This window comes from Setaria italica, chromosome VIII (genome assembly GCF_000263155.2).
Source record: "Setaria italica strain Yugu1 chromosome VIII, Setaria_italica_v2.0, whole genome shotgun sequence".
NCBI lineage: Eukaryota > Viridiplantae > Streptophyta > Magnoliopsida > Poales > Poaceae > Setaria > Setaria italica.
Window position 1 is genome coordinate 36,805,108 of NC_028457.1, and position 10,654 is coordinate 36,815,761.

A 10,654-nucleotide genomic window follows, 5' to 3' on the forward strand; every position below is an offset into this window, starting at 1 on the left:
TTCTTGGCGTGAAAAGTTGGAAGCTCGAATTTCTTATGCATCTTTCGCAAAGCTAGAAGTCCATAAAAGTTGAATTTATATGAAAAAAAACTCAGTTTTAGAAGCTTTTCGTAGCTTTCAGAGCTCAAAAAACTAAACATATTTTCTAAAAGCTAGTGTTAGTTTTTCAGAACCAAAAAGCCAGCAGCAGCTTTTTAAAAAAGTTCAAAAATTACAGCTGAAACAAACATGCCTAACTCCGGAAGTGTGTGCCGTCCCATTCCCATGCCATTCACGGGATCACAGTTGCGTGCCATCCCTTTCCAAGACACTCCATGTGACACGTGATGAACGCTCTCTGTGCCATGGAGATGAGTGCACAGGGAAGCTAGGAACGCGGGACCCCGAAGACTTGACTTGCTGCTCTGGTTGTACGTGGACAGAGGGATCGGAGCACGCAAGCACAGAGACACATGCTACTAGCCTGCTATATACTGCCATCTTTCCTTCCCTGATGAATTAGAATTACTGAGGCTCAGCAACCAAGTCTAGTCCTCGCATCGTCACCAATCAGTGGTGTGGAGCTCCGATCAATATCTCACATCCTTGGTAGCAAACAGATATCACCCCCACCAAGCAGTGGTCTTCTTCATAAAAGCCCGTCCATCCTTCATTCTCTCTACCTAGATCTGAAGCACATTCGAGGAGCTGAATCAGCAAGGTGGGTGTCTTTGGCTCCCTAGCTCTATCTATCAGTGCTTGGCTCATTCACGACAAGTTGCGCTTCATCTTGAACTCAACCACCCATCAATCCTTCATTCAATCCTCAAGCACAATCGAAGAGCTGAACCAGCAAGGTGCGTGACTTTAATTTGGCTCCCCATATCTTATCTATAATTCTTGCTTAATGGCCTCGATCTAGATTTCTTTCTTTCTTTTGAATGAATTGTCCTCAGACGCATTATTTTTTCTCTTCTGGCTTCCCATTTCCATGCTTCTCGTTTGTGCTTTAAATCTTAGCTGGCAGGTTTCACAATTAGCGTGCCTGCGTAAATTTCTCTGAGTTTCTCTGTTAGAAAGGTTGATGATTAATGCGGGAACGAGAGCGTTAGCAAAGGTTGTAGGTCCTTCTGAAGAAAAAAAAGGCATGAGTAATTAAAGATCATACACAGCTGCTGTTTTTCATTGCTCCTTATTAGAGCTCGTAGAGATCTAGTATCAGTGATACACTGCTACCACCTTGCTACCGTTCTTACACATACATATTGATATTGGATTGCACTTGTGTCAACTTGATGCATGCCTGGGTGAGTCCATAGTCATCAGTTACTGTAATGTTTATTGCATATATCTCCCTTTTGCACCCCTGTTGACTAAGATATATATAGTAGCACTAGATCTAGCAGCATATTAATGAAATTAGCCCCGTCCCTCCAGTTAATAACCTACTAGTCCACCAGCGCTTAGTTATCTTTATTCGATTGTGATCACTTTTTCATCCACATTTGATATGTGTTTATTACAGGAACCTTTAGTTTGAGCTATGTGTTTGGCATTAAAATCTTCATTTTCGTCACTTCCTTCGTACATGTATACATTGTCTATACAGCGATAGTCATCAAGCATACTTACATATTTCTATCACGTGTTTACTGTCAATGGCGTTGTATGCTTGCAGGTGTTTACATGTATTAATGCTGAACCTGTTATATCAGCTCTGCAATTGCCAAGCTTATTTTTTCATCTCAAGAGCTAGGCATGGATCTTGTAGCCGGGGCAGTGGGCAACGTCATCGGCAAGCTTTGCGAGCTGCTCCATGAGGAGTACAAGCTGCAGAAGGGCCTGCCTGAGCAAATCGAGTCTTTGAAACATGAGCTCGAGAGTGCGCAGACGGCTCTCAGCAAGGTGGGCGAGGTGCCGCCAGAGCAGCTCGATCCCCAGGTCCGGCTCTGGGCTCGCGAGGTCAGGGAGGCATCCTACGACATGGAGGACATCCTCGACACCTGCCTCATCGAGGTGGCTGATCCAGCTGAGAAGAAGGATGGCCTGCTCAAACGTCTCCACAAGAATATTGCCGACTTGCTCAAAAAGAGCAAGGCGCGCCACACCATCGCCGGCGCGATCAAGGACATGAAGAAGCGCCTCCAAGCGGTGGATGAGCGCCGCGACAGGTTCTCTGTTGCGGTGTCGCAACCTGCGTTGCCAACGAAGCCGGATCCTCGCCTTGCGGACATGCACAAGGAAGCGGCGCAGCTCATCGGCATCGACAATGCGAGGGCGGAGCTCATAGCCATGCTTCAGCCTGATCTCAAAAACAGAAAAAGAAAAAGAAAAGCCATGCTTCTGCCGGCGTCTCACGGCAATGCAGATTCTGACGTCTCTGGCAGAAGCAGCAACAGCAGAAAGATGAAGATAGTTTCTGTGGTTGGAGTTGGGGGACTGGGCAAGACGACTCTTGCCAAGGCGGTTTACGATGAGCTTGGTCCACGATATGATTGTGGAGCCTTTCTTTCCGTTGGCCGGAAACCTGACCTGGCACAAGTCTTCAAAGAAATCTTCCTTCTTCTCGACAAAAAGGAGTACAAGGCCATTCGTGATGTAAAGAACGAATCCCTGCTTATTGGAGAACTCCGAAAATTCCTCCAAAACAAGAGGTATGCATTGATTAGTAGCCACTTATATTTATGCTCTTAGCTAGATGACAAGCATATCACATCAAATTAGTAGTTTCTCCGCTTCATCTTTTTCTATGCCACACCACTTGTGTGTGATTGCCATTGGAAGCTTACATTGTAGAGTTATGAAAATGTTCCTGTTTCCTTATGAATTTTTAGTTGAGCACAACTTTCACAAATTGGAGGCTTCAACGTGAGCACCAAGCGGTTGCTATTCCTTAACTGTATCGTAGCCATAGACTATTCCAATGTAGTCTTTGATATGCTATCAATTGGACGTAGACATTTAAAGTTACTCCCTGATATGCTATATATCATTATACTACAACAATTGAACTTTAAGGAATGAGACTCTATTGTAGATAAAACTCTCCTGTGTTTATAAACATAAGGTTTACTTTATAAACTAAAATATTTACATCAAGATCATAAATATTGAGTAGATTTCAGGTAATAAAATACATTACATTAGTAAATTTTTGCTAGCATTTTTATGATTTTATTCTATACTTTGTCACTCTTCTTTTCTTTTATACATGCTCAACGGTTTATCAACTTTGGGTATTGATATGTACTTTCATGTTGCTAGGTACTTCATCATTATTGATGATGTATGGGACATACCAACTTGGATGACAATTAAATCAGCCTTTGTTGAGAATGATAGTGGAAGTAGAGTAATCACAACTACTCGCAATCGAGATGTAGCCAGTAGGGAGGAGGTTTACGAGCTACGCACACTTTCCCCTGATCACTCAGAGAAATTATTCAAAACGAGGTTGTTTGGTGTTAATGGTGAATATCCTGCTAATCACCCTGCTGCGGCATCTGAAAAGATTCTGAAAAAATGTGGTGGTATACCATTAGCTATCATCACAATGGCCAGTTTGCTGGTGGGTAAATCAAGAGAAGATTGGTTTGATCTGTGCAACTCTCCTGGTTTCTATCGTGGTAACGGTAACCAACAAGTAGATGATACTGAGTGGATATTGTCTCTTAGCTACTATGATCTGCCTTCTTATCTAAGGACCTGCTTACTGTATCTAAGTGTGTATCCAGAAGACTATGTGATTGAGAAAGATTCTTTGATATGGAAATGGATAGCTGAAGGTTTCGTGGAGAAGAGAAGAGGAACCAGCTTGTTTCAGCGGGGAGAGGAATACTTCAATCAGCTCATAAATAGAAGCATGATCCAGGCGGTCGAGTCAGGTTACACAGGCATAGTAGGTGGCTGTCGTGTTCATGACATGGTGCTTGATCTCATCCGTGACTTGTCATATAAAGAAAACTTTGTGACTATCTCAAATGATGATGAAGGAACATCACCACATCAGAACAAGGTGCGCAGGTTAGCTCACCAGAATAGAATTATGAAGCAAACTCAGCAGGACGATCACATGGACATGGCACAAGTGAGGTCATTTGTTGCCTGTAGGTGTAATATTGATAGTCATTGGGTCTTGCATCCAAGCTTTAAACTCATGCGAGTGCTAGATTTAGAGGGATGCAGAGTACCTTGGGAAGGCTGGCAAGGTCTAAAGGACCTTGGAAATCTACTTCATTTGAGGTACCTTGGTCTACGAAATACATTTTGTGGTAGTTATTATGAGCTCCCGGAAGAAATAGGAAAACTGAAGTTTCTACAAACACTTGACTTGCAAGATTCTGGCATAGGGGTACTGCCATCAGGCGTTTGCCAATTAACGCAGCTGGTCTGCCTAAGTGGTGACTTCGATACATGCACGCCGAATGGGTCATTCCTGAGGAAGGTGACATCATTAGAGTACCTGCGTATACGTATTGATAACCTGGATGAGGAGTCCCAGCGGCAATTTATGAAGGACGTTGGCAACCAGAGCGAAGTTAGGGTGCTCGACATTATTGGCACGTTGAAAGGGATGGTGCAGTCAGATCTAGTGAAGTCACTAGGCAATCTCCACAAGCTCCACAAGCTCCACATCTCTGGCATTTGGGACAGAGGGAGCGAAGTCAGGGTGCTCGACATTATTGGCATGTTGAAAGGGATGGTGCAGTCAGATCTAGTGCAGTCACTAGGCAATCTCCACAAGCTCCAGCATCTACGAGGGGTGGATGATAATGGTAATGGTGAAGCCGCAATGAGGAAGTGGGACAGAGTGGTGCTTCCGCGGCATCTCCGGCATTTGGGTTTAGGTTTTATATCATTCCGTCAGCTGCCAGCATGGATTAGTCCCGCGCATCTCCCCATCCTCCGCTACTTGTGGTTGCGTGTGGAACATATGGATGAGTCAAGTCTGCGAAACTTGGGTGGGTTGCCAGAGCTCCGTTACCTCGGGTTGTCAACGGCTCGGCCGTCGATGGCTTGCACGGCAACTTTAGCTAATATTACTGCGGTCGATGGCTTCTTCAAGAAGTTGAGATTTTGCTTCTTATATGGCTGGATGGTCCAGTTGGTGCTCAATGAGGACTCCACTGGTGTTTCATTTAGCATCTGGAATGGGATGGGTGTTATAGCCTTTGGTTCCAAAACAAAGGACGAGTACAGTAGATCAATAGCACCACCACCCGTGATGCCGAACCTCCAAGAACTTTGGTTTGACGTTCCCGTTAGGGCCTTATATAAGGATGGAAATGGTAGTTGCGGTGATCTCAGGCTGGAGTGCCTCCCTTCGCTTCGCAGTGTCCAAATAGCTGTCGACTGTGAGGGTGCCTCTGCTGATGATGTGGAGAAGGCAGAGGCTGAGCTGAGGCACACAGCAAATCTCCATCCCAACCGTCCCAGAATCGAACTCCATCACAATGAACGACGCAAACAATCGACAGACCAAGACGACAAAGAGGTACGTGCTGTGCATGGTAACATAATCAAATTCCTTCCCAATTCCTATCCGACAATGGTGATGATGTTTCCGTGAAAGAACAGGAAGGCGGGGCCTCAGTAGCTGGCAATGAAGTTGTTGTCACGGAGTCAGGAGGCGACAACCCCGCGACACCCAGCTGTTGAATCTGTTCAATGCAAATCAGTCTTGCCTCTTCTGCATGCACATGTATGCGCACTCTCTCCACGCTATTAGCCCATCCCAGAATCTGTTACTACTTACTAGCCTGTTTAAACGTTGCTCAGTTCGCTAGCACGATGCATTATGCCCTATTTCTAGCTCCTCCAGTAATATATATATCAAATCATTGCGCACCTTCCGTTCCAAATTGTAGGTCGTTTTGGTATTTCTAGATTCATAGTTTGCACTATATTACTAGACATAGTGTATATATATGAACCTACATATGCTAAAATGATCTACAATTTGGGATGGATACATTACCTTGTATATGTATATATATATTGTTCGGTAGTATTTTATATATTATATTTGACAGTTACATACGTGCATATATCTGTTCTTGTGGCTGAGTTCCGTTTCCGGTGACTTGTTAATGTCGGCATGCAACTTCTCTTGTACTCATCGTATTCCCACCTCGCAAATGGAGCTAGAATTTGGAATAGGCATGACCTCTGACCCTCTGTTATGGATTGATGAATAATGGACTATTTAATTTATCACATTTCACCTCTTCAGTTTTTTCAGGTGTCTCTTATTTTTAACTTGTTCCTCTAATTCAATCTTCATAAAATTCAATAATGCTACCGTAGAATCACAGCTTTATTTGGTTTTGTTTCATTATTACATCTTTGAAAGATTTTTTTAAATTAAATCTGTCTTTTGTGCTTTGAGATTATGGCAATATTTGCAAGCTTAAGCATTTTTCTACTCTAAACTATGATTAAACTCAAGTTACATATTCTGAAAAATAATACTGAAAATTCTTGGCGTTGTTCCAACATTTCTGATGGTTACAGTCCTTTCCAGGCCCTTCACCGCTATTTACATTGTAGATAGGCCCCAGCATGATCTAGCTTCACCGTTGATATGTCCTTCCACACGCTTCAGTTTTCTCTAATGTCTCAGGAAAGTTCTAAAAGAAACCAAGAGTTCGTCAATTTTGTTTCAAATGGTGTCGCCAGCGGGCCAGAGGAGCCTAAATGGTTAACGTTATATGAATACACTGATTAGGAAACTTTCTTGGGACATCACTGAAAGCCCACCTTGGAAAGTCTGAAAGTGGGTGATCTGATCGATCACACTAGTAGCAGCGTTGGGACACCTTTTATGGGGTGTTATATACATGTAGCCACGAGGGAGAATCAAGATCGTGCATGATGGGTCAGTTTGGTGCTCTGGATTGAGTACAACGCTACCTGCATGGTTTGCATGCTTCATTTGTGTGAGCTTCCTGAAACTTGGCATGAAGCCAATGCAACAACCTGGATGGAACGCATGACCGTTAATACACTTGATAACTGGAAAAAAATAGTCAAACTAGGCTCAACTTTGACTAAAGAAGTAGGCATGCATCCTTGGCATTTTCAGGTCAATGTTTCATCCACGACATGAGATATATGCTGCTACTATTGAACAGAAAAATTCAACTGCCGGTTAAAAGATGGCAGACAATGTATGTGAGGTTTCGAGCTCTACTTTTGTCCCCTGCAGCATACCATGCAAGCACAATAATATGTACACAATGTCAGTGAAAACCGTGCTGCTACCATGAAATGCATCATCACAAACCTCTGTGAGGGTCGCGATGTATCAAGCTTCCTGCAGATATATCTACTTGCTAAAAGCGAAAGAGTGGTGGTGGCAGTGGTGCTTATTGTAAGGTACTGTGTTCTTCCATAGTTAATGGACAGACCAGATCCACTCTATAGTGAACGGTACTGTGTTCTTCCGTATATTCCATTGGACGGAACAGATCTGCACTTCTTTCCTCACATTTTAGTCTCGGATCTCAAGTCTATAACCGATAAGTAATGTGGTAAGCATTGGGTACGTAGTGCCAATCTGGGATGACCGCTGCCCATAGAACACTCCAGAAACCAGCTAGTCGTACTCTCTAATGGTCCTCAGTTTGCGTCGCCTATGGGCCAGTGGAGAGGAAATGGTATGATGTGGTTAAACAGATGAAATTGTGTTGCTATGAGTGAACGGGAATCTGTAGTGCATAGCTATTTATGCCCCTTTTGCTTCATCCAGTTCGGGTCGACCTTGTACATAGGTTTTCTACTTCTTTGTCATCTTTTCTTCCTTCAGTTCCTGCATCTAAGCTTCAGTCTCTGTGGTCCAGGAAGAAGATGTGGACATATTGCGCACACTGTATGGAATAAGCAGCCTATTCACATTCCTCTTTGAGGCATCACAATTTGTTAATTACTGGGCATTATGGGATATGTTCATTTCTGTGTTTTAGTAGGAAAGGAGAAAAACCCCAAGTTGAAGGTGAGCAAATACTAGAATGTGTGGATAGCTGGCAAATAGATCGAACCTCTTTTTAGTGCAGCGTGTACACCTCCACACATTGACTATATGTGTCTCTAGTCTCTAGCTTCCTGTACAACGCCACACGATACACACAATAGTCCATTCATCGTGGCACTTAATTAGTTATAGTGTATTTGTTGTTATACCTGGTAGGGGTATTTTAGTGAAGGGGTATCTCATGGTTAGAGTGGTTTGGATCCAACCTCTCTTCAATGTGGCGGTGTGCTACTCATGGGATTCCATCCTTGCAAATGGAGCTAGGATCTTGGAATTTGGAATAGGTACGCCCCTGTTATGAAATGAATAATGGACTTGTAGTTAGATTATTGAAGTTTTCACATTTCATCGCTTCAGCTTTTTTCAGGTGTCTCATCTTTTAATTTGTTCCTCCAATTCAATATCCGTAAAGCTCGATTATGCTACCTGTAGGATCATAGCTTTGTTTGGTTCAATCATTACAGCCTTGAAAGAACTTTTTAGTTCGATCAGTCTTTCGTGCTTCGAGATTATGGCATTACTTACAAGCTTAAGCATTCTACTCTTCTAAACTTAGATTGAACTCAAGTTACATATTCTGGAAAGCCAATACTCAAATTCTTGGTCATGTTCAGACGTTTCTGTGGTTATTCAGCAGCAGTCTTCCCAGGACCTTGCACAGAGCTTACTGATCCATCCTTGATTTCAACAAGTTGCTTCTTCCTTTCTAGTTACAAGATGCTGCGGGCACTATCAACGGACCGACCTTCATTTACACTGCAGATAGGCCCCAGCATCTTCTCCACTGATATGTCCTTCCACACGCTTCAGTTTTCTCTAATGTCTCAAGAAAGTTCTGAAGGAAAGCAGGAGTTCATCAATTTTGGAGGGCCAGAGGAGCCTAACACGTTAACTATCAAAACCAGAACCAGTGAAAAGTTACTAATAAGTAATTCAGGTCTCACACTAGTAGCAGTGTTGGGAGACCTTTTATGGGGTCTTATATACATGTAGCCAAGAGGGAGAATCAAGCTTATGCATGATGGGTCAGTTTGGTGTCCTGGATGGAGTACAATGCTACCTGCATGGTTTGCATTGCTTCATTTGTGTGATGAGCTTCCTGAAATTTGGCATGAAGCCAATGCAACAACCTGGATGGAACGCATGACAGTTAGTACACTTGACAGCTGCAAAAGTAGTTAAACAGGGCTCAACTTTGACTAATAAACAGTAGGCAACCATCATGGTATTTTAAGATATGCTGCTACTACAGAACAGAAACATTCTACTGCCGGTTAAAAAATGGCAGATACTTGTGTGAGGTTTCAAGCTCTACTTTAGTCCCCTGCAACACCCATGCAAGCACAATATATACATATTGTTTCTGAAAACCGTGTTGCAACTATGCAACACATCATGAAAAACATGTGACAATCGCAATCGTAAACAACCAAATACAAACATAATCTTGAATGCACTCTCATCCCATGGCAAAGCGTTTGTCGAGCTTCCTGCGATTATCAAAACACAAACATACATAAATCTTGAAGCAAAACCAACATGGGATGAGAACTTCAATTTGATAGCAATAGGAAACTATCATATCGTGTTAACATTTTAACATCAATATATCTTCCCACTAAGCAAGAGATGCTAACACTATACCAATAATTCAAAGATGGCAGAATTTTGAAGGTTTAATTTTGATTTGCTCACAAAACATTGTGATTAGCTAGCTTTATTCATCATGTTACCTTACATCCTATTGTAATCATGGCATGGCAGAAATAATTTCTTTACTGTCATAGCTGATTCGTAGTAACAAAATGGAAGGGAGCATTATACTTGATTCAGCGAGCCAAACCATATTACCAGGCTCACCAAATACTAGTCTTCCTTCAATCTTTATTAACAATTGAACCATTTTGGGTCTGCATCAATGTATGATCCTGCGGCATATATGCAAAGCAGCATGGAAAATTTTTGGTTACTAAGTCATGGATCATCAATAAGTTGTTCAGGCAATGGGCGAAGACCTTTGGAGGATCGATCGTAGCAAGACACTGAAGCACGGAACCGGTGAGCACAGGACCAGCGAAGGGCCCCTCAGGGTTTCATAGGACAGGAATAACAATAAATGAACACACTCAAACGGAAGCGAAGGCCGAGCGGAGTCGGGTGTCGAAGCTTATCCTTCTAACAAGATGTGTTGTAGTTTGCCTCCGAGTGTGTAAAGAACCACTGTACCCTCGGATATTTCTAGGACATGGTTGTTCAAATGGTAAGCCAATGTAATTGGGTGTCAAAGTTACTATCCTTCTAAGAACACATGTTGTAGTTCGCCTCCAAAACCACTGCGCCCTCAGATATTCCTAGGAGCGGGTAACTATCCATCCCTGTAAAGCTATTTCCATACGTAGGTGGTGGGGTGCCCACCCTTGCAAATGGCATGTACAGGGGCAGGTTATACCTTCAACCGCCTCTGCAAATGGCATTTACATGGACAGATCACCCTGTCACCCACCCTTAGTGATCGATAAAAAAAAGGAAAAATGGCTAGCAAGCGTGCCGCCAGCCGTCAGGCCCCGGTGGGCGCTCTAGCGTGGAGCTGCACTGCCGCGTGCCCTAGCCTACCACTGGCCTCGCATGGAGCCTCGCCGCTAG

The 10,654-nt window shown here is 43.2% G+C and overlaps 1 protein-coding gene across 3 annotated transcripts; it reads left to right on the forward strand.

Moving 5' to 3' along the window:
* The first annotated feature begins 454 nt into the window (after positions 1–454).
* On the forward strand, positions 455–10,270 carry LOC101783071 (putative disease resistance RPP13-like protein 3). Of its 3 annotated transcripts, none has more exons than XM_022828807.1 (5): positions 455–836; positions 1,658–2,633; positions 3,244–5,473; positions 5,557–5,680; positions 10,012–10,270. In XM_022828807.1, the coding sequence occupies exons 2-4, from the start codon at positions 1,738–1,740 to the stop codon at positions 5,635–5,637; spliced, it is 3,207 nt and encodes a 1,068-aa protein (XP_022684542.1). In that variant the 5' UTR covers positions 455–836; positions 1,658–1,737; the 3' UTR covers positions 5,638–5,680; positions 10,012–10,270. The 3 variants fall into 3 exon arrangements, with proteins under 3 accessions (XP_022684542.1, XP_022684541.1, XP_004979855.1); XM_022828806.1 differs by lacking the exon at positions 10,012–10,270 and adding an exon at positions 7,821–8,307; XM_004979798.3 differs by lacking the exon at positions 10,012–10,270 and having other exon boundaries at positions 5,557–6,055.
* Positions 10,271–10,654: the final 384 nt, after the last annotated feature.